General features: G+C 49.3%; 2 protein-coding genes across 3 annotated transcripts in view; both read right to left on the bottom strand.

Moving 5' to 3' along the window:
- Oas2 (2'-5'-oligoadenylate synthetase 2) overlaps positions 1-15,221 on the bottom strand; it is a 24,817-nt gene extending 9,596 nt beyond the window's left edge. The window contains exons 1-10 of one of the 2 annotated variants that reach the window (XM_027414132.2): positions 14,917-15,219; positions 13,849-14,101; positions 11,443-11,621; positions 9,737-9,972; positions 8,326-8,473; positions 6,273-6,446; positions 5,899-6,181; positions 3,699-3,886; positions 2,000-2,238; positions 821-1,004 (exon numbers count right to left, since the gene is read on the bottom strand). In XM_027414132.2, coding sequence (XP_027269933.1) covers positions 836-1,004; positions 2,000-2,238; positions 3,699-3,886; positions 5,899-6,181; positions 6,273-6,446; positions 8,326-8,473; positions 9,737-9,972; positions 11,443-11,621; positions 13,849-14,101; positions 14,917-15,147 — 2,100 coding nt within the window. In that variant the 5' untranslated portion in view covers positions 15,148-15,219 and the 3' untranslated portion in view covers positions 821-835. Of the gene's footprint in view, positions 1-820; positions 1,005-1,999; positions 2,239-3,698; positions 3,887-5,898; positions 6,182-6,272; positions 6,447-8,325; positions 8,474-9,736; positions 9,973-11,442; positions 11,622-13,848; positions 14,102-14,916 lie in introns of those variants that run through there. The other variant, XM_027414133.2, reaches the window with a different exon arrangement.
- A 3,037-nt stretch (positions 15,222-18,258) lies between these two features.
- Positions 18,259-27,500, bottom strand: part of Oas3 (2'-5'-oligoadenylate synthetase 3) — a 19,546-nt gene continuing 10,304 nt past the window's right edge. Inside the window, exons 9-17 of the mRNA XM_035444179.1 lie at positions 27,436-27,500; positions 26,089-26,339; positions 25,586-25,730; positions 23,765-23,938; positions 22,758-23,043; positions 20,985-21,160; positions 20,116-20,354; positions 19,037-19,184; positions 18,259-18,330 (exon numbers count right to left, since the gene is read on the bottom strand). The exon at positions 27,436-27,500 is cut by the window's right edge and continues 111 nt beyond it. Of these exons, the coding sequence (XP_035300070.1) occupies positions 18,259-18,330; positions 19,037-19,184; positions 20,116-20,354; positions 20,985-21,160; positions 22,758-23,043; positions 23,765-23,938; positions 25,586-25,730; positions 26,089-26,339; positions 27,436-27,500 (1,556 nt within the window). The remainder of the gene's footprint in view (positions 18,331-19,036; positions 19,185-20,115; positions 20,355-20,984; positions 21,161-22,757; positions 23,044-23,764; positions 23,939-25,585; positions 25,731-26,088; positions 26,340-27,435) is intronic.

Consider the following 27,500-nt stretch of genomic DNA (forward strand, 5'->3'; position numbering starts at 1 on the left):
CAGAGAGCGGTGCAGCCGCCTGTGGACAAGAGCGATGCCTAGCTCTGCAGTCAGGCTGATCTTGGTGCCCCTTGATGTTGTGAACCTTAGCAGCCCCTTGACAGCGGCAGCATCCTCAGTGCTCCAGCTCCTACAGCTCAGATGCTGTATAGGGTGGGCATGCACACATGAGAGTAACAGCTCAGATGCTGTATAGGGTGGGCATGCACACATGAGAGTACATGTGTCATGTATATGTGTGAGCATGTAGCATATGCAAGTGTACACACAGGAATGCACACGTATGCAAGGCTGAGCATGAATATTCAAGCGTGAGTCTTCTGTTTGCATGTGTGAGTATGTGCACTGTGTGCATCTTGCCTCAGGATCCCCCCTCTCTGTTATCTGTTCTTTTTCCATCTTGCAGCTTGAGGAAGCTTCACTGTCCACATATCCCACTCGGGGTTCAAGGCTACATGTGCTAAAATCAGCCAAAGAGGATAGTCCCAAAGGGTAAGTGCCAGAGAGAGTGGTGTCCCTACCTCCAGGGGACAATGGACAGTGTCTGCAGGCATTTTGATTGGGCACATGAGTGGTGTTGGCATGAAGGCACTAATAGGAAACAAGGCACTGTCTAGACAAAAGACAGGACAGGATAGCCTTGCTGCAAGATCCCTCCTGGAGAGACCAGTCCCCACTATGTCACCTGTCTCTGGGTTTCTAGGTACCTGGGGCAGGGGAGATGACTGACTGAACTCTTGGAGTACAGTTTTCATTTTTTGGGGTGCTCAGTAATTCCAAATCACTCTAGCTAGAAAGCCCTTTGATTGGATTTGTGACAGGCCACCCACTTTTTTCAGGGCACTCTTACTGGCACTTTCCATGGCTGTATACTTTGTCCTGGTTTCGAGTCAAAACAGGGGGAGGATAGCCACTTCTCTGCTTCTTCAGTTAGACGATGCCAACACCAGTGGTCACCTCCTCCCACATCGCCTGTGGGATCGGCTGGGTCCAAGATCACAGGCCTGAAGAAGAGATAGAAACGATGAAAGTGTTGTTTATTTTCAAGAACTCTGGCCTCAGTATTGGGGTTGGTCCTATTTGGATCAATGACACAATGTATCTTGCCAGCTCAGGCCAAACATTTGAATCTATTCTGAATCAAAGTAACTTCCTAGAATTGTTATATTTGAAAGCCAAAAACCCCTCACAACGCTGTTAATTTGCCTTACATGGTGAATTGTAGTGATGACTTCTTTCAAGAGACTGTCAGAGTACAGTGTTGTTAAGTACGTCAGCACTGGTGGGTGGTGGTGTGGAGGGTTTGTGTGTGTGTGTGTGTGTGTGTGTGTAATGTCTCAAAAAACCTAAAAATAAAATAAAGTATCTTCCAGCTTTCAACCTCTGAAGTGTTGGAACTGTGGCAGGTACCACCCTGTCTGAATTCCTTATTACTCTTTTAGTTCTGAAAGAGAAAAGCAGATCTGATGAAGATGCTAATAATAGGGGCTAGCTAAATGGTAAAAGGAGCTTATGTTAAGTCTGACAACCAGACTTTGATCCTCTAGGGCCCACAGTGTAGGAGGAGAGAGCTGACTCCCAAAAGTGGACCTCTGACTTGCTGTGCTGTGCACACATGGGCCTGGGAATGGCAATGCTGTTCCTCAGGGATATCCCGTTACCTCAGACTACTCTCAGATAGGCTATCGCACACATTTTACATTTCCAGACAGCAGAACAGTTAAAAAGCAATGCAGGCATCCTCTGCTTCTAAACCTTCCTGGTTGGCCAGCCCCTCCCACTCCTGGTGGGCAAACTCCTCCCCCTTCTGATTGGTAAGTCCCTCCCACTCCCGAGGTTGGGTTTACTCTCTGGCAGCTCCTCTCTCAATTTCACACTGGGAATGAACCAGATACTGGGAAGAAGAATCCAGGTCATGGAAGAAATAGCACAGAAGGGAATCGGGTTAATTCACAACAGGGTGGGAGGCTGGGAGGCTGGGAGGCTGGGGCACAGACACCTCTTTTTCCGGATCTGGGTCAGTAGGAATGTCCTCATCGGCTCTTCGTTGAAGTTGTAGTTGACCATCCAGAAGATGCAGAGCTGTGGGTATTTGATGACCAGGTCCAGGACCGTCCGGAAGCCTTCGGCAGTGTCGAAATCCTCTAAGCCACTGCCATGCTCCCAGGCATACATGACGAGAAGCTCCAGGGCATACTTTGGGGGCAAAGATGCTTTTGACTTCATTTTCCTTTCATACTGATGGGGAGAATAGATATGTCAGGTGACCTTGGCCAGGCAAGAGGGGGCCAGTTGGTCTCATGGACTGCTTGGGTTGCAGCAGGGCAGCAAGATTATGAAGTAGAACTTGAAATAGGAAGATCCTGAGTCCTAGGTAAGCGTGCTAGATTCAGCCACAGGCAGGGTGGCACACACTGTGCCTTGTGTTTGGACAACAATGTAACCACTGACTGATTGGGGGTGGGGCATGAGGGAGTCACCTGACTTGCTGAAATTCAAACCAGAGCTCCCCAGCCCTTATGTCTCAGGCTACCTGTGATGACGCCAGTCTCAGCCACAGCTTCATCTTGCCTTCTGAGAGACAATATGGTGTCTATATTGCTGTCCTGACAACCGGAGTCACACACCTTAACTTACATCTATACTTCTCAGGGAAATCTAGCTGCTGCTGAATTCTTTGGCCAGCGTGAGAATAATCTTTAAGACGCCCGGAAGCTCAGGCCTCCAGGATCTTTTCCCTGGACCGTGGCCACCCCAATCACCATGCAGAGGCAGAAACTTGATGCAAACAGCTAGAAGCTTTAATGAAAGGTGGACGTTTGTACAAACAGGCTCTCTCAACATGCAGGCTAGAGAGCAGCCCCGTCCCCCAGGCACAGGCGTTTTTAAAGGCAAAACCCACAAGCTTAGGGAGGGGCCTCGACTCTCTGTCCATTGAGTATGTGACCAGAGTCATGGGTTCCTAGGAGGACCTTTGTCTTGAGGGGAGGGCTGGGAATCAGATGGCCTCCTGACCCACCAGTTGAAAACCTGCAGACCTCAGGATGTGCTAACTAATCTTGCCTGAGCAAATGGTAGCTATCTCTTTGTTTCATAGGGACCCTTAACTGTTAATTATTGACACATTGGCCATTGGGGCAATCTGTTTCCTTTATGAGCCCCTCCGGGAGGATGGCCATCTGGGAATTCTTGGTACCCAGTTATCTTATGGCCTTGTAAGGGAGTAATTGCTGTCTCTTTGTTTCATAGGGACCCTTAACTGTTAATTATTGATACATTGGCCGTTGGGGCAATCTGTTTCCTTCATGAGCCCCTCGGGGAGGGTGGCCATCTAGGAATTCTTGGGACCCAGTTATCTTATGGCCTTGTAAGGGAGTAATTGCTGGCGTCTGGTAAATTCCAGGCACTAAGTCATAGTAGTAGCCTTGGTTAGTTTCTGGGCTATGTTTCTTTGCTAATTTTTAAGACTTTCAAATCCATACATGGCTCTGATGCTAGGAGGCCCATAGGCCTGACCCAAATATCATGAGTAGCGGAATACAATCAGAAGACCCATGGCTTCATGGGAGACAGCTTCCCTAAAGAGGCCCAGCCCCTAGCATGGGAGGATTTGGGTGTTCAGGACCCTTGGCAAAGTCTGTGTCCTAGCTTTCTGGTAAAAACAACCACCACATTGGCCATAGCAGGGGCTGGCTGACCTGTTTGTACCAGTGCTTCACCAGGCGAATCAGACTCTTCAGTTTGGTGGGCCGGGGTTCAATGAAGTTGCGCTGTAGCTCTGTAAAACAGGTGGAAAACTCTCCTCCGGAGATGTCCGATGATCTATACAACTCAATGAGCTCCTTGTAAGCTTTGGGCCTGGAGGTGAAGCCAGAATACAGTTGACCTAACATGGGAGCAAAATGTCCATTAGATCCTAAGGGGTATGGTAAACAACAGAGTAAAAAAAATTTTTTTTGAGACAGGATTTCATGTAGCCCAGGTTGGCATTGAAACTTGATACATAGCCAAAGATGATCTTGAATTTCTGGTCCTCCTGCCTCCACCTTCCAAGTGCTGAGATTACAAGTGTATACTGTCATGCACTACAGGGGGTTGAACCCAGGTCTTAGGCATGTCACACAAAATCTTTACCAATGAATATATGTCCACAGACCTCAGAAGTGTGGTTTTCCAAAAACCTTATTAGTTATTCATGTATTTGTTTTTTTGAGACAGGGTTTCTCTGTGTAATGATGTTGGCTGTTCTGGAACTCACTCTGTAGACCAGGCTGACCTCGAGCTCACAGAGATTCTGCCAGCCTCTGTCTCCCAAGTGCTGGGATTAAAGGGGTGTGCCACCAAAGCCCAGCTAGGCCAGTGTTTTATCACAGCAACAGAAGACAAACTAAAATGGTTTTCAAAAGCAGACAGACAAACAAAAGTGGACTGAATCCCATTCTATATACTCCTGTCTCTTTTCTGAGAGAAATTGAAACAGGTGTTTTTTGTTTGCAGTGGGGGAGGGCTGTGTCAAACCCAGGGTCTTGAGCATGCTAGGCAAGTAATCTGCCTCTGAGCTTTAACCTCAGCTCCAGCCCCAAATACTGGTTAAGAGTTTTATTTGCTTTACCTTGAGGTGGTGATATTGAACCCAGAGAGTTGCACATGCTAAGCAAAGGTTTTTTCCCTGATTACACCTGGTTCCCAAGAACCACTAAGTGGAAGATCGTAGAGTCTTCATAATTCTAATATAGGAAACACACACCCATGCAAACACACACACACACACACACACACACACACACACACACACACACAGTAGCTTGGCCTCTGTATGTGCGTGCTCATGCTCGTGTGTGTATGTGTGTGTGTGTGTGTGTGTGTGTGTGTGAGAGAGAGAGAGAGAGAGAGAGAGAGAGAGAGAGAGAGAGAGAGAGAGAGAGAGACGAGAGAGAGAGAGACAGAGAGAGAGAGAGAGAGAGAGAGAGAGAGAGAGAGAGAGAGAGAGAGAGAGAGAGAGAAGGAAACAGCCTAGGGTAAATCTGAGAAGTTGTTATTGATGCAGGCAGGGGCAGCCCACTAGTTGGCACCATTCCATTGACATGTGGTCCTGGGCTGAATAAGAAAGCTAGCTAAGCATAAGCCTATGAGTGAGGCAGCAAGCAGTGCTCCCCCATGGTTTCTGCTCAAGTTCCTGCCTTGAGTTTCTGCCCTGACACTTCCCTCCTTCATGGTCCTCCATGATGGACTGAGATCTGAAAGTGTAAGCCAAGCAAACCCTTTTCCCCTCTAAGTTCCACACAAGGCCTGAGGGGGCTGCTGGGTGTCCTGCTGTATCATCCTTCATGTTATCCCATCCTCACAGGGTCTCCCACTGAACCTGTCTGATTCAGCTAGACCCTTTCTCTCTCAACCCACACCCCTCCCCAGGCAGCACTGGGGTGACAAGTGTGCCCTAAGCAGAACCTGGCTTTTTACACAGGTGCTGGGGATAAAATTCAGGCCCCCATGACTGAACGGCTGACACTCTTACAACATAGCCATTTCCCCAGCCTACATCCAGGTCTTTTGTCCATCTGTATCTCTCACCTGTGCATGGGATTTCTGACAGGAGTTTTCTGCACCCAATATCCTGTCTCTTATCTCACAAAGGCCCCATGTTCTCTTCTGTAATTCCCTTCTCCACTGAGGAAATGAAGGATGTTATCTATAGTGTGCATATAACTATATGTGCCATCCCCGACACACCATGGAGAACAGAGCAGACAGCTCCTAGAGGCTGCCTGGACTGTTTACCTGAGAATGGAATTGCATGCAGGTGTCTGGGAGACAGTTACAGCTCATTCCCCACCCCTTCCTGGTTTTCCCTCTGCTCTTTGCAGATCTTATCAGGAGCTAGGGCCTGTGCACCCTTACCTAGTGCATCATAGGCAGGCAGGACATCAAAGTCGACACTCTCGTTCAGATTCCTGGATTTCAAGGTGAAGCTCAGCACCCTGGGGGCCTTCCACTTGGAAACCTCAAACTTCACCTCCAGTTTCTGGGTCTGCTGGAAGGCTTCTAATTGCCTCCGGATCTCCTGGACGAACTGTGGGCGCTCCTGTTTTTGAGACTCATAACTCTCCAGAGAGCTGAGGAACACGACAATGTCAGCATCTGATCCATACTTCAGAGCCGTGCCTTTGGCGGTGGATCCTCCCTAGGGAGAAAGAGAAGGTGATATTCTGCCTCCTGTCACCCTTGTCTCCCTAGCTCCCAAGAGCTGGAAAGGGTCAAGGGCTAGAGTTCACCTTGACAGTCTTCAGAACTTTGGTGCTTGAGTGTCGGAAGCAGTTCTCTTTAAGGAATGTACAGATGATGTCAACAGCCTTTTTGATCTGGTTCAAGAATGTTTCATCGGGCTGGAGGAAGTCTTCGATGAACGTATCCAGTAAGTGGCTTGGGGTGATGAAGAGTGGTGTGGGCTGGGGAGGAGAGAAACTTGGTAGACTCTGCCCAAAAGCCAGCACAAAACTCACCTCTGTCCTTTTGCCAGCCTCCTTCCAAATTGTGGGCAGAGACTTTTCTGGCAGAGACCTTCCTGCCTTGCACAGATATTCTCTAAAAATGTTCTTGAGATGCTGGGCAATACCTACTCTTCTGCCCCCCTCCCACCAAGCAAAAACTCTTCTGGTTTCTCATGGGTTACTTGGGAGAGACATGGATCCTTCTGAGGGGTTTGAGAGGATGCAGACATGGGAGGTGCCCTAGGCTAGCATGAGGAGATCCCCAAGGACCTTCCAAGAGGTAGGTGTGAGGGTCAAACTTGAACAAGGAGATGTGAGCTCAGATGCAGAGAGGTGGGGCTGAAGGGTGTTGGGCTAATGGCTTTGAAGATGGAGGAAGGAACCAGGACACATGACAGTCTCAAGAAGCTTGAAAAGGGAACAAGGCTTCAGGTGTCACCATTCCAGCTCTGTGAGACTGCACCGGATTGAACGCTGCTGTAACCATAAGTTTATAGATTTAGGCTACACTTTTTAAACAGCTGGGAGTGCAGATGATGAGCAGTCTCAGTAGATACGTTTCCTGGAGAGCATTATCAGAGAGCGGTGCAGCCGCCTGTGGACAAGAGCGATGCCTAGCTCTGCAGTCAGGCTGATCTTGGTGCCCCTTGATGTTGTGAACCTTAGCAGCCTCTTGACAGCGGCAGCATCTTCAGTGCTCCAGCTCCTACATACATGTGTCATGTGTATGTGTGAGCATGTAGCGTATGCAAGTGTACACACAGGAATGCACATGTGTGCAAGGCTGAGCATGAATATTGAAGAATGCGTGTTCTGTTTGCATGTGTGAGTATGTGCCTGGGTTAGTGTAAACGTGAGTGTATGCCTAAGTTTCAGCGTTGTGCATGCATCTGTGACAGTGTGAGGCTCCAGGTGCCAAGACTTGAGCTTATATGTGAGTGTGCATGTTACATGCGAGTATATACATACATATGTAAGTGACTGAAATGCTCATTCCTCCTTGCATGTAGGTCCCTGGGCCTGGACTGAAGCAGTTGTCAAGAGAGGGGGGATTTCATGGTCTGGAAGATCAGGCTAGTAAGATAACAACACAGAGATAAAAGATATGGTAGGTACTTGAGAGTGGCTCATTGGTTAAGTGTACTCTCTGTTCTGTCAGAGGATCCAGGTTCAAATTCTAGCACCCATGTGGTGACTCACAACTGTCTGTACCTCCAGTTCCAGTTCCAGGGGATCTGACACCCTCTTCTGGCCTCTGTGGATATTATACACATGTGATATAACATACATTCAGGCAAAGACTCTTGTACACACACACACACACACACACACACACACACACACAAACACACACACACACACACACACACTCACACACACACACACACACTCTCTCTCTCTCTCTCTCACACACACACACACACACACACACACACACACACACACACACACACACACGAGACCTGGTTTCTCTGTATAACCATCCTGGCTGTCCTGGAATTCATAGAGATCTTCTTGTTTCTACCTCCTGATTGCTAGGAATAAGGGCTTGTGCCATCACTGCCCAACATAAAAATATTTTTAGTATTTTTAAAAGATGGGGTAGGAGAGCCATGAGAGCTGAGCATATCATGTGCCTGTGTGTTAGAAAGGCGGGGATCTAGGCAGGATCTTGAGATCCAGGAGGGATCTTGGGATGGCTGTCAGAATATGAAGATGATGCGCTTTAAGCCACACTGAGTGTGTGACCGTGTTACAGTAGTCACATGGGCAGTTAAGACACACTCTCTCAGGTCAGTGTCCTGAAGATGCTCCTCCAGCGTGGAAACTCTCTTACCAGAACATTCCAACACGGTGCAGGTGGCATATCATTCTGCCCGAGAGAGCACAGCCAGTCCTGGGCCGCCTCTGTCAGCATCTGCCAGTTCCGGTCGTTGTCTTCGCCCACGTTATTAGTTGGGTCAGTTGGATCCAAGATGACAGGTCTAGGAATTTTATCAGAAATTGGAGTTGGGCTTATTAGCATTCATCTTTAATCTTGGTACTTGGGAGACAGAAGCAGGTGGATCTTTGTGAGTTCAAGGTCAGACTAGTCTACGTAGTAAGTTACCGGCCAGCCAGGGCTGTACAGTGAGATCCTGTCCCCTGCTCTCCCCCCCAATAAAAAGAAGGCATGGGAAGATATCTTAGAAACTAAGAGTGTTTATAAGTGCGAAGTAATAAGGACCAGAGTTCGGGGCCCACATAACAACATGGGGGATCTCTGGGGCTTGCTGGCTTCCGGCCTAGTTGAGAAAGCCAGAGCCCAGATTGAAGAAAATATTCTGCCTCAGAGGAATAGACAGAAGACACCCCATATCCTCTTCTGGCCTCTATGTGCAAAGAGGTGTACACCCACACAGATGTGTATGCAGGTACACAATCACACAGACACACAAACTTTAATTGAAATGAAGGTGGGCTGGGGAATGGGTCAGTTGGTAAAATGCCTGCCTCACAAACAGGTCCTGAGTTGGGGACCCCCAAGACTCATATAAAAACCAGATGCTGGGGCCTGGGGCTCACTGACCAGCCAGTCTAGTCTATTGGTGAAAATCAGTGAGAGACTCTGATCGGTGAGAGACCCTGACTCAACAAATAAGGTAGAAGGGCCGGGGAGATCCCTCAGAAGTTAAGAGCTCTGGTACTCTGGCAGAAGACCTAGGTTCAAGTCCCAGGCCCCACAACCATCAGTAACTCCAGTCTGACACCCTCTCTTGGCCTTCATAGGCACTGCATACATGTGGTTCTTAGACACACACACACAGGGAAAACACACATACACATAGAATAAAGGAATCTAAAAATAAAGCAAAGAGTGAGATACCTGATACCAACTTCTGGCTTCCACACGCATACACACACACACACACACACACACACACACACACACACACACACACACACGCAAGCACGCACGCACGCAGGAGATGCTGCTGTCGGTTCTGCAGCACCCAGACACACTGATTCCTCATCCTTCTCGTCTCAGAGATGTTAGGTATCACTGTTCCTTGCTGTGAACTCCTTCCCTTCCTCCAGTCCCTTCTTCCAGGCTTTAGGGGGGACAAAGCTGACCATGGTTTAGGACATGGAACGCATTGACTGAATCTCCTTTGCAGATTCAGGTCCTCCTCCCACCCAAACCCTTAGGTCTGTCCCCCTAATGTCAGCAAGGGCTCAGAGCCCGCTGCAGATCAGAAGCTGGGTACCTTTGGGTCCTGAGTTGACACAGAAGGGTATTGCGGACTGTCTCATTCTCAAAGTTGTAATTGACTGTCCAGTAGACACACAGCTTTGATGACTGCTTAATGAGTCCCAGCACAGTCCTGATGCCTTCTGCAATGTTAAAGTCCTCAGTTTGGCAGCCTTGTTCCCAGGCATACACAGTGAGCAGCTCTAGTGCATACAACAACTGCAGAGATGGGGACGTCATCCTCTTCCGGCACTGTGAGAGAAGACAAGACCATCAGGAAGCCGGAGCCTAGAAGATGTCACTATACCCCATGCCTGGAAGTCAAGGTGACAGTACCATCAGATACTGACAAAGGTGCGGCAAGAACACCTGGAACACTCACACTGCTCACAGGGTGTGCGTGTGAGTGTGTGTGAGTATGGGTGTGGGTGTATGTGTGTATGGGTTGTGGGTGCGTGTGGATGTATGTGTGTGTGAGTATGTGTGATTGTGAATGTGGGTGTCTGTAGGTGTATGAATGTGTGAGTATGAACATATGTGACTGTGTGTATGTGTGTGTGTGAGTGTTGATGTACATGAATGTGTTAATGTGAATGTATGTGCTTTGTGTGAGTGAATATGTGTGTGAATGTGTGTGTGTCAGTGTGTGAAGGTATGTGTGTGCATGTATGTATGAGTGTGAGTTGTATTTGTGAATGTGTGTGTGAGTAGGTCGGAGGTCAAGGTCAGGTATCTCCCTCAGTCATTCTACCTTATTTTTTGGAACAGGGCCTCTCACTGAACCTGGGGCTCACTGATTGGCTGCAGTGGCTGGCCAGTGAGCACAGGAGATCAGCCTGTGTCTGCCTCTTGAACACGGAGTTACAGACATAGGCTGCCACTCCTGGCTTTACATAGGTAGTAGGGATTTTCTGAGCTTGCACAGTGTGTACTTTTCTACTTAGCCTTCTCTCCAGCCCCAGTACAGTGGTTTTTTAAAAAAAATCTATTTGGCATTTTTTATTAAAGCTAAGTAAATACTCTTCACTATATTTCATATGGAGTCCACTTATGCAAATATAAACACATATATACATGCTGTCTGGGGCTGTGTCTGAGACTCTAAGATTCTACTGCATATTTACCCAAGAAAAATAAGGCCTTAAGTTTACAAAAGACACATCAGAGGACACCCCAGTAACAGTAACCCAAGTCACAGAGGCTACATCCTGGAAATTACCCATAGGACAAAAAGCAGCAGAGAGATAAAACATGGGTATATTACTATAATGGAATAGTAGATAGGAATGAAAAACCATTGCCATGTAATGATTGGCTGGATTTCTCAAACATGGAGTTAAACAAGGAAGCTATCACCTATGTGCAATATGATCCATTTATAGTATTTGAAAATAAGGGAGAGCTGAGTGAGGAAAGGTGCTTGCCACTAAACCTGTTGAATTGACTTCGATCTCCCGTCCCTGGGTTGAGAAAGTACTCTTATTTTGGTTTGTGGCTGAAAAGGAGATCAGATTAGATGGAAGTATGTTGTTATTATCGTTGAAATTTGCTTGCTGTGAATGATCTCAATCAAAAAGGTAACAGTGTGGTGTGGTGGCACATGGCTTTGGTCCCAGCACTTGGGAGGCAGAGCAGCCTGTGAGTTTGAGGTCAGCCTGGTCTACATAGTGAGTTCTAGGCCAATCCGAGACTCTCTTCAAACAAGGCAACAACACAAATTACCTCTTGATACCAGTGCTTGACCAACAGGATCAAATCCTTCACTCTCCTGGGATATCTCTTGAAGAACTGCTCCTGTAGTGTGGTGAAGCAGACCGAGAACTCACCGGGTGCTGCTCTAACTTGATCCATGGAACTTTTGAGATTCCGATAGACCTGGGAGCTGGGATTCTCACCAAAGCCTGATGGGAGAGAGCAGTGGGAAGCTGACTGTATACCAGGCACATTTGAAGCCTTTTATGCAATGATGTAACATGAAAGTCTTATAAACCTCTTATCTAAGAGGGAAACAACCTGAAGTCAAATAAGCTGGAGCCAGTTTGGGGTTAAAGGTCCTGGGGAAAGAAACCATGGCAACAGCAGCCCATCTAACCTGATAAAGACAGGTAGACCAGGTTAGTTGGGTTTTTATATAGTAAAGGAAGCGATTTATGAAATCCCCCTGTAGGGTCTTATTTTCTTAGAAAGGCAACATTTATTGCTTCCTTGTAACAACAACAACAACAAAAAAAGGTCTTTGATTTGGACGATTCAGCTCTATCGCCACCTGTTGTTAGTACCTGGGTACTACATGTGAATAGTTCCTTTATCTGCCTTCAGCAGTGGGTGGATTGGTCTCCTATTGCCAGGCTGGAAGCTAGTTGCTCTGATCTTAGAGTTGGTGACAAAGGGACCCATGGGGTCATGTATCAGTTACTTTTCTGGCAGCTGGGAGGGGACATCTGACAGAAGCAACGGAAGGGGGAAGGCTTGCTTGCTTGCTTGCTTTTAGTATAAAATGTTCTGTCTGCAGGCCAGAAGAGGGCACCAGTTCCCATTACAGATTGTTGTGAGTCACCATGTGGTTGCTGGGAACTCAGGATCTCTGGAAGAGCAGCCAGTGCTCTTAACCTCTGAGCCATCATTCCAGCCCCAAGGGAAGGCTTTCTTTTGGCTCACTGAGGGCACAGCCATCGTGCCCGGGGAACATGATGCTGAATTCTCCCTCCTCGGACCAGGAAATGGATTGGAAGTGGAACTGGGGTCAGGATTGGAGACAGGGTTGGGGTTACCACCCTCCAGGCTCACTTCCCAGTCACCCACTTCCTCTAGTGAGGCTCCCTCTCCTACAGGCTCCACACCCTCCCAAATCAGCTGGGACCAAGTGCTCAAACATATTTTACCTTCAACCCTAACAGATGAGAAGGATTCATGCAACGGTGGCACATTTTCTAACCCAGACCACCTTCCCGAGAATGCTGTCATGTGGGCGTGTGTACATCTCCATCTTGTCAGAAAATGGTCAGGTGGTGGGTATTTAAGGTCCCAGTAATCCATAAGTTCCTCAGAATTGTGGACAATGGAGGCACCTTAGCCTCCAACTCAGAAGTCCTGGGCTGTCAGACTTATTGAGTCCACCATTGGCAGCATGGCCACCACACATTCCTGTCCTTTTGTTTTCCCATCCATGTATCTGTCCATTCCTACATCCATCCATTTTTACATCTGTCTATACAACCTGACTTCCATCCATCCACCTAGGCATATATACATGTATCAGTTCATTGTCTGTCTGTCCACACATTCACACGCCCATCCATCCAGAAATGCATCAATCCGTTTCCCCATCTGTCCACCATCCTTACATCCATGCAAGCATGCATCCATCCATTTCCCCTCCTCCACATACACCCACACATCCATCCATACATCCTCACACACATACACAGATCTCCCACATCCATCCCTCTGCCCATACCTACATCAAGTGAGCACCCAGCTATCCACTTCCATCTATCTGTTCACTTTCTTCCCTGCCATTTATCCATCCACCCTTCATCCATCCATCCACCTGCTCACCTATACAAGCTCCACTTTAGAGCCAAGAGTCTAGAACATTTTATCCAAAGTAAATGAGATGAGAATGAAGTTCTAGATAGAGTATGCCCAGGGTGGAGGGCTCTTCTCTGTTGGGGGTTTTGGTGGTGACCCCAGAGGCTCATATGTTTTTGCATGCTTAGTCCCCAGTTGAATTGTTTGGGAAGGATTAGGAGGTGTGTCCTTGTCAGAGGACATCCTTGTTGCTGGGGATGGGATTTGAGGTTTCAAAAGCTCACACATGGCCCAGTGACTCTCTTCCTCTTGCCTATGGATCAGGATATAAAGCTCTTAGCTATTGCTCTGTGCTGTGCCTGTCTATTTCCTACCATGATGATAAAGGACTAACCCTCCGTGCCTGTAAACAAGCACCAATTAAATGCTTTCTTTTATAAGAGCTGCCTTGGTCATGATGTCTCTTCACAGCAACGAACAGTGACTAAGATGGGGTTTACGAGCCCCACTTTGGAAATCGTCTGTCATAGCCTCTGCCTGTGGTTCCCCAGTACTCCGGGAAAGTTTGGGGGCCCCCCTCCATCCCAGAGCACTCACACAGAGGATCAAAGGCTGGAAGTAGCTGCAAGAGTATACTCTGTCCTTGTACGGACAGTTGGATTTCAAGGATGTTCCCAAGCTTTTTTGGCTTATTATATTTCTCATGGTGTTTTAGCAGTTGTTCAATCCAGTGGATGCGTAGATGTTGATATGCTTTCTGATCCCCAAATGAATGGAAGCAATTGACGAAGAGAACAAGGGTACCATCAGAGTAGCCTCTTAGAACTGTTCCTCGGCCATAGGAGCCACCCTGCAAGGAATGAAGCATCAGGTGTGAGGTTTGGGATTTCTGTAGCTCTAGGCAGGGATATTTCTTATGTCCAGTGAAATCCCCAAATGTCACCACCATTTTAAAATCAGGTTGCCAGCACTAATTTGCATGGGGGTCAGTGTCTTGTATGCTAGCTCCAAACTGGAGGCAACTCAAAACTGCAATATGATAAACACTTCATACAGTGGAGTACCATACAAGAATGAAAAACAGGTGAGTTCTACAAGAGCGAGTTCCAGGACAGCCTCCAAAGCCACAGAGAAACCCTGTCTGGAAAAAAAAAACAAAAACAAAAAAACAAAAAAACAAAAAACAAAAAACCAACCCACCACCACCACCACCACCACCAACAACAACAACAAAAAATGGTTGTAGGAACAAAACTCTCACAAATGTGGAGTCAAAGATGACACACAATGAAGTGCACATGTGCATGGAACCAGTCCCCACCAATTTACTGAGGATCGATGCTAAGAACACTGTGTGCCTCACTGTTACAACACTCTGAAGAGGGGTCTAGGCTGACCCTCACTCTGCAGACCCGGACTCTGTGGTACAGAGAGATGAAGCAGCCTGCCAGAGTCATGTAGCCAGGCAGAAGATGACCTGGCTGTAGCTTGGGCCCCTGCACTGTCTGCCTTTGTGTCCTCAGAAGGAGAAAAGCCTTGTGAAGTGCCTGGTGTGGAGCAGTGCTCAGCACCACCCCCATGGCAGGGGCAGGGTTGGAGTGGGGGTATTGGGGGAGAGCAAACTCTCCTGGGATCCAAAGCCCTGGCCCCAAATCTGGGCCTCACCTTAGCCACTCTCACCACAGTGATCTCAGAGCTCAGCAGGAAGTTAGAGATGTCATCCACATCCTGGTCTATCAGCTTCAGACATTCTTCATTGGGTGTGAGGTTTGCCTGGATAAACTCTTCTAGCTTGTGCGCTGGCACTGAGGTTAAGTAAGACAACCCACCAGATAACTCTTCAGAGGATCCCCCAGATAACTCTTCAGACGATCCCCCAGCCAACCAGTTTCCCATAGTTGCTAGCTGGCTGTAGGTCCTGGGGATTCTGCCCTGATCTGGATAGAGGAAGTTGAGACCAAAATTGCCTGGCCTAGGAAATCGAAACCCAAGTGTCAGGAGTCACTGCCCAGCAGCTGCTGGGGGTGGGGGGAGCTTCTTGCTGGCCAGCCACTCCCAGGGACACCCCAGGTTAACCCTGAAACCTCCAGAGCCTCGGGGGACACCTCCCCAGAGGACAGATATGTGTATCCTTCAGTGAAGGTGGGGTTTAAATGAGTTTACCAGATCCAAGATAAAGATAAATAGGTGTTTTATTGGGGAACAACTTACACAGGTAAGAGTAAATTACTGCTGTACCTGCACCTTCCTGCTCCCGGAGATGCAGTCTCTGTGCTTCTGATGCTCTCCACTACCCAAGAGAGTGCCCACCGATCCACACCTGAAACCATGCCCAAAGGGTGTGGCCACTGGCAAGGCGAGATGCCACTACACTTCAGTGCAGGACTGACTTCTTGGTGTCTCTGTCTCCTCCATCTGTAAATCAGAGGAGCCTGTCTAGCTCACTAACCACTAAGTTAATTTGGTTTTATAGAAAGTGGAGGCTGTTCATGGAAACTGGCTCTTTTCTCCTGTTTCCAGAGACTGAGGCACTCAGTGCTAGGCTGAGTGTAGAGAAAGTCCAGAGAGGGACTCACATGCTCAAAGACACACAGCAAGGCAGGTGTCCTAGTAGATGTAGGCTTACTTTTCTGCCTTTGTGTGAACATAGTGCTCTGAGGAGTAGCTTCCGAACACACACACACACACACACACACACACACACACAGAGTAAATATTTAAAAATCAAATTAAAAACAAGGGAATTTTGTCAATACAAATTTAATACAATTACTTTGTGTGAGTTTTGAGACAGAGCCTTTCTATGTAGCCCAAACTGGCCTTGAACAGGTAATCCCCCTGCCTCAGCCTCTCATAGACTATTTGTAGCATCTTCCTTCAAGGTAGGATGGGATATTGTGTTTAGCTGTCCTATGTTGCAGATGTTTCCTGGAAAGCTCACTGGGAAAGGCACAGTGACTTTGTATTTGCCAGTCCCTTTGGCATCCACATGAGTGCCTGTGTCATCATAACAAAGCATTGGCTCCCATACAGGAACCCTGAAAGCAGAAGGACTCTTAAGTTCCTCTAAGTGAGCCAGAAAATGACTGCAGGGGACACTAGCAGCTCCCAGGGACCCTGCCTTGGCTTCCTGAGTGCTAGGGTTGCATATATATATATGCAACCCTAGCACTCAGGATATATATATATATATATATATATATATATATATATATATATATATATCCTCAACCAGCCCAAGCTATGCCCATGGGGACCTTCTCCCCAGGGCCATGGCCTGAATCAAGCTCAATGGATCCATATTGCCACTACCATGCTGGCTGCTGTCGTAGATGGAAGGGTTTAGGTCAGCAAGGCCTCTCTGCTGCCTAGATGGTCATGACCTCACTCCTCACTCGTCCAGCTCACAGTCACCCCAGTACTGGAGCCATCTGATAGGAGGGCCCAGAGTCTGTGTGGTGGGGACAGGGGCTGGGACTCTAGGTCAGTACTTCATCCGTTGCTGGGTTCCATGGAAAAATAGATCTCTGCTGGTCACATTTGTCTAGAGCAGTGTTTCTCAAGCTGTTTCTCCACCCCACTGGGGTCAAACAACCCTTTCACAGGGGTCTCCTAAGATGATCGCACAATACATATTTCCAAAGGTCTTAGGAATTGAGACACTGCTCTTTTGTCCATCTCCAGGTGGGCCCGCCCATGCCGATATGCCCACATATGAGTACCCAGAACTGTATTAAAGGGTCGAAGCATTCTGAAGGTTAAGGACCACCAGTCTAGAGCTCTGAGAATGATGGTGACCAGTAGCCATCAAGAGACATAATCTAGGGTCTGGTTTGCTTTCTCAGTGAGTTGGCTAGGTGAGGTAAATTGGGACCAACCCCAGTGGGGTTCCCTGGAGCCAACAGCAGGAGACACAGGTGGCGACAGAGAGGGGGCCTGGGGACCCTTGACACCTCACCCAGGCTGGTTACTGTGGGCTAAACTGAGGAGGCAGGAAAGGGTTGCAAGGCTGAAAGTACTAGGAAGGCGTTGTCATCCTGGCTATCCTGCATCCCTGTTGGCCTGTCCCCAGCTGTGGTTCAGAGAGAGCCTGGCTGTCTGAGACATTCCTAGTGGGGGGGTGGACAAGCGTGGATTCCTTTTTCTGTTTCTTGTTCCTCTCCAGTGGAAGGATCATTACCATGCCCACCCCCCAGGTGGTCTCTCTGGAGGACCCTGCTGTGGCCACTCTGCCCCCAGAGTCTTCTACCTGCTTCCTGTGTGCAGGGCTGGGACATTCATAGGTTATGTCTCTCTGTCCTCCACTGCCCTAGCTCCTAGCTGTCACTTAGACTCTTCTAGGGGATTGGAGGCATGTCCCCATGTAAGACAGACAGTTAGACATTCGTCCTGGAGACAGCCTGGTATCACCCTGGCCCTGGAGGGGATCAGGGAGAGAGGGACAAACACCATCCATCCATAGTCCACGCATAGTGTGGTGAAGGTGAAGGTTCTTTCTGGAAATTAAGTTTATGGGTCAAGGGCTTGCAAGCCCACCCCTTCCTGCCCCCACCAGGGCCCCTGTTGCTATTGCATTTGGGAAGAACAGACAACAGGAGGCAGGGTGGTGTGGCATGACCTTTCCTGGGGAGATGTGAGCAAATGTCTGTTCATCCCAGACAGGCTACAATGACTGAGCGAGGAAAAGATCCCACTTGAGTCTAAGTGGGTGAGTCAATGAGTTTATTGGGGTTACTTACAGAGCATGAGTTGGGGTTGCAGGAGCGACTCCTAAGTACCGAATTATCAAAAAGCCTCAACTTTCAGGGGTGTTGAGTCAGGGAAATTGTACTCTTGTGATTCTCACATACCCTCCCCTCCCTAGACACTACCTACTGAGGGAGTGGGAGGGGCCACAAGTGAGGCTTGGGACCCTTCCTGTTCCTCCTACATTCCTAAGGCCCAGTTATCACTCGTTTTGCTCATTTCATTGCCATGACTGTGGGTTCGGATATTCTGTAGTCACCATCACAGTTTCTGCCCCATGGTGATCATGGTCATATTACATAGGGACATAGCTGGACCACAGATGGTGGGTCTCTGCAGGTGGAGAGATGCCAGAGAGGAGGTTGCTTCTTGGCAGGGCTGGAGTGCTGCTGGGTAAGGCTGCAGGGGTGGTGGCAGGGCCCAGGGGTAGCTGAACAGCAGACTGGCAGAGCCTGAGATGTCTGGATCCTAGGGTGCCTAGCATGGGAGTTTGGGGCACTGGGATGATCAAAGTAGAGGTCAATGAGCCCCACTAGGTGGGTAAATGGGGGAGGAATGAGATGGTGGTGGGTGAGCAGGCAATCAGATGGGAGACAGTGGGGCACACACATACACATCACACACACATACATACACACATATACACATACACATGCATACACATGCATACACAGAAACACACATACATATATACATACCTACATACACACAAATACATACATATACATGAAGACTCACACAGACACAGACAGACAGATACACATGCAAACACACACACACACACACACACACATATCTGGGTCCCCCATGCTGAGGGCTGGTTCACTTTCTCTCAGCCGGTGTGACCACTGATCTTTCTGGACTTCACACAGATGCCTGTGGGAAGGAAGACATGCTGGTTACCTCAGTATTTCTACATAGCTGAGACCACATGCAGGAAGCAGAGGCACAGGGTCCACAGGGACTATGGGTGCCTATGTCTGCCCCATGACCATGCCCTCTCCCAAAGGATGCATTGTCTACCTCACATGCCTCTCACCTTTACCAGCCATGGCTTGATGGGGTTGCCGTTCTTGTCCATGCAGCAAAGGGCAGAAGTGCAGGCTGCAGCCTCCCTGGCAAGCAGGTCCCAGCGGGCATTGTGGCCGAGGTTGCCTGTTGGGTCAGCTGGATCCAGGATGATGGGTCTGCAATTGTACCCAGGCTCAGTCTTATCCCCACAACGTCTACCTGTGACATTAGCTGGGCTGTTCTCCACTGTCACCTAACAGTACAGGGCCCAGGGTCAGGACTCAGAACTCATCTGTGTCCCAGGTGCACACTCTATCTAGGGCAGGGGTAGAGAAGAAGTGGAGTGGGATGCGGTGGCTCATGCCTGTAATTCCAGCACCCGGAAGGCAGAGGCCTGAGGACTATGACTTTAGAGAAGCCTGGGCTACACAGTCTATTCAAAAGGGGTGGGGGAGGGGAACGGGGGCGATCACTCAGTGGTTAAGAGCACTTTCTGGCTTTTCCAGAAGGCCTGAGTTCAGTTCCCAGCACCCACAAGACAGCTCACAACCTCTGTAACTCCAGTTCCAGAGGATCTGGTGCCTCTTCTGACCTCCATGGCCACTGAACACGTGGTGCACATACATATAAGCGGGCAAAACATTACACACATAAAAATTAAAAAAAAGTCCTTAAAAAGGAAGGAAGGAAAGATGGAAATGGGGAAAAGCAGTTGCATTATGCACCACTTTTTCATGCTGTGTTCAGGCAGACATTACTAATCACTTACAGTGCTGCTGTTCCCCCTTCTACAGCTGAAGCAGACATTGCTAAGCAATTACAGCATTGGTTCTGTCACTGACTCTCCCAGCATCCATGCAGACACCATCACTTAGCTAATGTATATCCTACATCAGACTTCTTCTCAGTAGACACTGCCACTGCCCACAAGCTGTCAGTGTAATGGACTTTCAGGGACAATCTTGCTTATCTCCGTCCCCATTTCAGAAGTGGGCGAGAAGGTGAAGAATAACACATGCTTATATAACCTGGAGGCTGCTGATGAAAAGGAGGCAGGAAGAAGTGAGCACTGTGGGTCTGAGGTAGAGGAGTCTGGGGGTGACCAACCTGGGCTTCTGAAGTTGCATCTTCAGGAAGTCACCGATGGCCTTGTCCTTTGCACTGTAGTTGATGGTCCAATAGATGCACAGCTGACGGTACTGGCCAACCAGCTCCAGCACGGTGCGGAAGCCCTCTGCCATGTTGAACTGGGGGTTCTGGCTGCCCTGCTCCCAGGCGTACACGGTCAGGAGCTCTAGCCCATGCTGTGGGGGCAAGGAGCCCTTTCCCGTGACCATCTTGTTGCACTGGGGAAGCCAGAGAAAGATGATGTGCTGGTCCATGTTGGCAACACAATAGCTAATGTCTCACACAGACGTAAGAGGGACCCCAAAAATTGACAGACGGACCCCTAAATCTTAACCAACCACCCGTGTGCTTAGGGACTGGCCAGGTATCAACCCTTGGCACAGAGACACAATTTGTTAGCGTCACTTTTTGGGGGGTGTGTTGTGGGTGGAGCTCAGGGCCTCACACATTCTAGACAGCTTTTACCAGCGCCCCTCCACGAACTGTATTCCAGCCTGCCAATTACTTATTTTGAGACAGATTCTTGCTGAGTTGGCTGGACTATCCTTGAGCTCACTCTGTAGCCCAGGATAGCCCTGACTTTTCTATCTTTCTGCCTCAGCTTCCTATGTAGCTGAGATGACAAGCCTGCACAAGACCTGGCTCAACCCCACTTTATGGACAAATAAATCAAGGTCGTTTTTGTGGAATGTGACTGATCTCACATGCTATGCTTACGGCCAAACAGACTCCTGTCTCCTCCACGGAAAGAACTCAGGACACAGTTCTGGGGACCTAGCCTCACTGTGAATGTGTGTGCGGGAATTCGTGTGTGGGAATTTGGGCAATAAATGGCCCTTGTGCCTAACCTGTTGGTACCAGTGCTTCACCAGCCGGATCAGGCTCTTGAGTTTGGTGGGACGGGAGCTAATGAAGTCCCGCTGCAGCTCCGTAAAGCAGGTAGAGAACTCGCCGGCATTGCTGTAGCTGCAGATGAGGTTCTCGTAGACCTGGGCATCAGGCTTACAGCCAGACCTCAGCTGGCCTGTACAGTGGGAAATGGTTGGAGTCACTCTGTCTCTCCTAGGGAGCCCATGTGGGCCAGCTTACAAAGCTGGTCTGAGAGACCCCTAGTGTCCCATGTCTATGGGTGATCTGAGACCCACTGGGAGATCACCAGGTGTTTTAGTGAGGGTATAGGTGTGGGAGGGCCCAGCTTAATCCCTCGTGAGAGTGGAATTCTCTACCCGGCTTCTTTCCAGCCACCTGTCTGCCCACCATGGAGAAAGTCTTGGCTGAGAGTCAGCCTAGGGTGTGGTGTCTCTAACCTCCTCTAAAGCCCATTCATCCCTCTCAAGGAGGGCACTCTGGTAATCATTAGATAAAAAAGCCTTCAAGTAGCAGGGCTGCAAGGGGCAGGGGGCTGATACCACCAAGCTACCTCTGAGGAACTAAACAGCATACCAGACCAGTTTATGCAAATAGAACCAGAGCCCATATAACATCTAGATGCCTGCCTGTCTCATCTAGGAAGTATGTGGGTGCTACAGGTTAAGGCTCAAACCTGGGTCAAAGGCTAAGTGAGGTCCTATTTAACATATCAAAGTGGACCTGGCCCCCAGGTTCTCCCAGAATCCGAAGTCCCACCTGTCTCAGGGTATAGCTGGCATACCCCACCTGTATCCTGAACTCCCCAGCCTGGGGTAGGGGACGCCCTTCCCCCAGAGGCTCTTCCCTATATAACCCAGACATTTTGGTTACCTGCTCTCTTTTGTACCTTTGGCCTCCTGACTGCTGCACCCGATTCTCCTCTCTCCCCACATGGCCCAGCTCAGCCTGACATGTCCACTCTGGACTCTCTCAGATGTCCCCACCTCTGGCTATGCTCTCCCTTTTATCTGCAATAAACTTTCTCCTCCACCATACCTAGGAGAAGTCATGTCCTTTCCTTTCCTTTCCTTTCCTTTCCACTCGTGTGTGTGTGTGTGTGTGTGTGTGTGTGTGTGTGTGTGTGTGTGTGTGTGTGTGTGTTCACTGGGAACTGAACTTGGGTCCTGTGGTGATTTGAATGAGAATGCCCCCTCATAGGCTAATATATTTAGATGCTTAGTCACCAGATGGTAGGGCTGTTAGAAAAAGATTAGGAGGTATGGCCTTGTTGGAAGAGGTGTGTCACTGGGAGTGAGCTTTGAGGTTTCAAACACCCACTCCAGATCCCCCCACCCCCACCCCCATTCCTGGGGATCAGGATGTAAACTCTCAGCTACTTCTCAGGCGCTTGCCTGCTGTCATACACCCCTCTATGATGACAATGCACCAACCCTCCAAAACTGTAAGGCAACCCCCAATTAAGTGCTTTCTTTGCCTTGGCCATGGTGTCTCTTCACAGCAATAGAACGGTAGCCAAGACAGGTCCTCTGCAAGAGCAGTATGTGCTCTTAATCACCAAGCCAGGACCCAGCATCCTTGTAGGAATCAATAGTGGGCCTCACCACACACCGTAGGAGAGTTATGGTAAATCTGTGTGTCTCTCATGCCCGTGACATGAATAGATGTGTGGCTGGTTACACAGTCTCTAGGACCGCCTGAAACTACCCTGCCTGCGTTCTTCCCCATCTCCAGTTTATGTCTGGGAACCTCACCGAGAGCATCGAAGGCTGGCAGTACGTCAAAGTCCACACTCTGGTCCAGCAGTGTCTGGGATGTCAGGGAGAAGCTGAGCACCCGGGGATTCTTCCTGTTGGAGATCTCAAACTTGACATCAAACTTCTGCTTCCGCTGGCATGCCTCCAGCTGAGCCCGGATCTCTGAGATGATCTCTGCCCGACGGCTGCCTTGCTCAGAGAAGTGTTGGAAGCAGCTGAGGAATACCACTAGGTCAGCATCCGAGCGCCCTTGTAGAGCCGTGCCTTTGGCAGAAGAACCACCCTATGGAGGACACGGAAGGAGGCTTGAGCTCTGAAGTGCCTTTGATGTCCCACAGCCTGTGTGTGCACGCATATGGAGGTCAGAGGTGGACACTGGTGTCTCCATCAATCTCATTACTATTCTTATTATTTTGAGACAAGGTCTCTCACTAGCCTGGAGCTCACCAGTCCAGCTGTGCTGACTGGCCAGGGAGTCCCAGGGGTGGTCTTTTCTCTACTCTGGAGTTTGGGTATCACAGGCACGCCCCACCAAGCCCAGTTCATGCAGTGCTGGGGATGGAACCCAGGGATTCTTGCATGCCAGGTAAGCTCTCTCTCAGACAAGCAATGTTCCTCCCAGGAAAAGAGAACCCCTCTGTCTGGAGGTTTAGCACTCCCAAGGGCTGCCACATGGGAAGACATACACAGTCAAGCCAGTTTTGTAGATTTGCATGGAAATCAGATGGTTGACTATCACTAGGGTTGTTGATAAATTTCTAGTGGTTTTAGTTTAAAAAGAAAGAGAAAAGCAGATCCAAGAACCAGAGAGAACAGCCAGCCCTGGTACCCTGAGGATGCCCCTGGATTGTTCTGTGCCTACAAGTGGACACTCTCCAGCTTCCAGTTGGATCAGCCACCTGTTCCTTTGCTGCAGACATGGACATCACTAGAGCCCACCAGGTGGCTGGAGAGGGGGTCCCAGCCCACAGGAGCCCCCTCACCTGCAGCTCCCCAGGTCTTACCTTAACCACCTTGAGCACCTTGATGGGAGAATTCTGGAAGCAGTTTTCCTTCAGGAAGGAACATATGGTGTCTACTGCTTTCTTCACTTGCTTTAGGAAATGGCGGTCGGGCTGGAGGAATTCACTGATGAACTTGTCCAGGTCTGCAGATGGGGTCTGGTGAAGAAGGGCTGGCTACGGAAAGAAATGATCAGGGTTGGCTGGAGTAGGGACACCCAAGTGCTGGCCTTCAACATCAGGAAATGATGATGCTCCTGCAGTCTCCCAAGTCTCCCATAGCCACTGTTCTTCCCCTCTGGCTGGCATGGGAGGGGCCTGAGTTCCAGATCTGTTTTTCTACCACTGACATGCAGCCTCAGTTTCCTCATCTTTAAATGGGTATGGCCACCTCTCCCCATCTCAGTGGATCTTGTGTGTTAAACAAATGGAGTAAGATTGTATTGATTGTGGTCCAGGTATGATTTGTCTTTCAAAGATTCGGGCATTGTCAGTGGGGAGGGGGCTGCCTTTTAGGTGGAGCCTTGTAGAATATGCCTCAAGGTGGAGTTAAGATAATCCTCAGGGAATCCTGAGTGAGTTCTGACAGGGAGATGTGACAAGAGCCAGCCTGGCCCTAAGTAGCCCAGTGGCACCCTCTCTTGGCACATGCTATGTTCCTTTAACACACACTGCCCCAGCTGTGACACTGTCCACGATGGCATCCTCAGCACAGCCCAGTCCATGCCACTGCCATAACCTTGAGCTACCTTCTCCACAATAGTTGCCTGACTTCAGGCCTTTTGCTATAGTCACAGAAATGGATTAAGACCGCAGCTGCAGATAGCTTATGTCTTGGGTTTTCTCCAAATGCAAAGCCTGAATATTTGACTGGGGCCTCACTTAGAGATGGGGCACAGGGAAGATACTGCTCAGTGTAGTTTTGTCAACTTGACAAGATCCAGAGTCACCTAGGAAGAGGGAACCTCAACTGAGAAAATGTTCCCTCACATTGGCCCACAGGTAAGCCTGTGGGCATTTTCCTGATTAACGGTTGGAGTAGGAGGGCCCAGCCCACTGTACGTGGTGTCACCCCTGCACAGGCAGTCCTGGGTGCTCTGAGCAAGCCACGAGGAACAAGCCAGTAGGCATCACTCCTCCATGGCTTCTGCTTCAGCTTCTGCTTCCAGGTTCCTGCCTTGTCTTCCCTCAGTGGTGGGCTGTGATGTGGGAGCCTAAGCCAAATACTGGCTCCTCCTCAAGTTGTTTTCAGTCATGGTGTTATCACAGCAACAGAAAGCCAGCTAAGACAAGGGAGGCAGACGAGGGTGGATGCAATGAGAAGCTGGGGTTCAGTGAGGCACAGGCTTTGGCCTTAGGGAGCTCTGGGGTGAGGACTGAACTCTATATAAAGGCAGTTTGTTGTTTCCAACTGTCATCCAGGCAGTGGCTGAGATCAGCTCTCCAGAGGAGGGGCAGCTGTCACCATCAGCATTCCTAGTGACTGGGGAGGTGTATCCTGGCAATGAAGAGACCTGGAGGGGAGCCTACAGTGCCTACCACTCCAGTGTCCTTTCTCCTTAAAAAATTAAGACGTTACATTTATTATGTGACATATGATGTGCATGGTGTGTGTGTATGTGTGTGTGTGTGTGTGTGTGTGTGTGTGTGTGTGTGTGTGTGCGCGCGCGCACGCGCACTGCAGATCATCTGTGGGGTCAGTTCCCTCCCTCCCCCTTCATTCAGGTTCTGGGAAGTGAACTCAGGCTGTCAGGCTTGTGAGTAAGCATTTTACCCTCTGGGTCATTCCAGTGGCCCTAGTGACCCCAGGGCGCTGTCTCTTACCATCACATCCCAGGGTGGCACAGGAGTCCCCTCTCCACTCTGAAGGCAGACTTGTGACTCCAGGGCTGCTGCTTCCTGAGCTAACAGTTTCCAGCTGCCCTGGCCCACATTCCAGGTGGGGTCCGCAGGGTCCAGGACTAGAGGCCTGGGGACAGAGCAGATGGAGGCAGGGAAGGACAGTCAGTGATGAGCAGCTGGGAGGGGCCAAAAGGAACATTAGATGGAGTTCAAGCCAGCTGCCTCAGTCAGAGAGCTCTCAGGGCCCTTAACTCTAATGGCATTTAATTGTGCTAATCAAATGGGCTCTGGAGTCCTCTGGGACAACCAATGTCTATGCTTCCTCATCAGAATGCAGAGCAGGCAGGGGTAGGGGGGTGGGGGGGTGGAGGAATGGGGGTATGGGATGGATGATCCAAAGCCTACCATGGTCTCTCCCAGGTACACAGACTCCAGGAAGGAGGGGGAAGATGGGGTTGTGGGGGCACTGGGGAGCGTGCATTCACCTGGCTTTCTGAAGCTGTCTGAGAAGGTGTGCTCTGAGGACTGGGTCCTGCACGCTGTAGTTGACTGTCCAGTAGACACAGAGTGACTGGTGCTGTTGGATCAGCCTCAGGATGGTCCGAAGGCCTTCAGCCATGCTGAACCCCTCTTTCCCACAGCCTTGATCCCAGGCAAAGATTGTCAGGAGCTCCAGGGCATAGGCTGGGGGCAGAGTGGTGCCCGTTGCCTCTCCTCCTTTATCTCGAGCGGCAACCTGTCAGCCAACCAGAGATCAGTCAACGTGGTCACCTGGCCCTTGGGACTTAGGGAGAGGTGGAGGTGTGTAAAACTGAACTTCAGAAGAACTGGGTCACAAAGACAGCCTGGATGATGCTTTTACAGATTGGGGAAACTGAGGTCTGCAGGAGGGTTGTGACTTGTCCAGGTTAGACTGTGAGTCAGGAAGCTCAGATTTAGGTGGGGGCCTCCCTCAAGGAGTATGAGGAGCTGTACAGGAATGGGTGCTGCAATCTGTCCATCACGGCATCTCATCACCCATCCCGCAGGTGGCGAGTGTGGGCTCTGGCAGGTGTGTGACAAAAACACAGTGATTGTGGACTAAGGGCCACCTACAGGGCTGCTTCACTGACTGACCAGAGCATCAGTGATTATGAGGAGGTTGGAATGTTGAAGGTTCAGATCCTGGGTTTATCTTTAGCACCCTTAACAGCCATTCATTGTCCAACTCTGGATCTGATTTATCATCCCTGTGACTATTACAAGAAACCTTTTGGGATGTGTTGATTTGACAGCTAGCTTCCACTAACCCAAAGGCTAAAATTGTTATCAATAGCGTATCAGGCTATAGCAAAGCTATCTCTGTTTGCTGTTACCCACCATTGTATTTCAGAACTGCTATGACTTTTCTTTCTTTTTTTCTTCTTTGTAGTGTTTTTGATACAGGGCCTCTCTATGCAGTCCTGCAACTCACAGCGATCTGCCTGCCTCTGCCTACCAAGTGCTGGGATAAAGGTATGGGCCATCACACCTGGCTTACTTAGGTTTTCTTTATCCTGTTACCATAAAGTGTCATGAAACTGTCCTCATGGGACATGGAATTTGGTGACCTAAACCTGGCTGCTCATATTCCAGTCCAGGTTATACTAACTTTTATCCCCTTTGAGGGCAGAGCTGGTTTTTTTTTGTTCATGTCAGTGGCACAAATGAGAGCTAGCCTTCACAGGAGAAGGTTCTAGAAGCTGCTCAGGGTAGAGCCCGACTTGAAAAGAGGTGATGATAGGGACTAGCATAGGCACTCAGAGATGATGACCGTGACAGTGGCAGCTTCTCGGGCAGGGCAGGGTGCTCACCTGGCGGTACCAGTGTTTAACCAGTAGCATCAGGTTCTTAAGCTTGACCGGGCGCTTGTTCACGA

The sequence above is a fragment of the Cricetulus griseus genome, chromosome 4 (assembly GCF_003668045.3).
Source record: "Cricetulus griseus strain 17A/GY chromosome 4, alternate assembly CriGri-PICRH-1.0, whole genome shotgun sequence".
Lineage (NCBI taxonomy): Eukaryota > Metazoa > Chordata > Mammalia > Rodentia > Cricetidae > Cricetulus > Cricetulus griseus.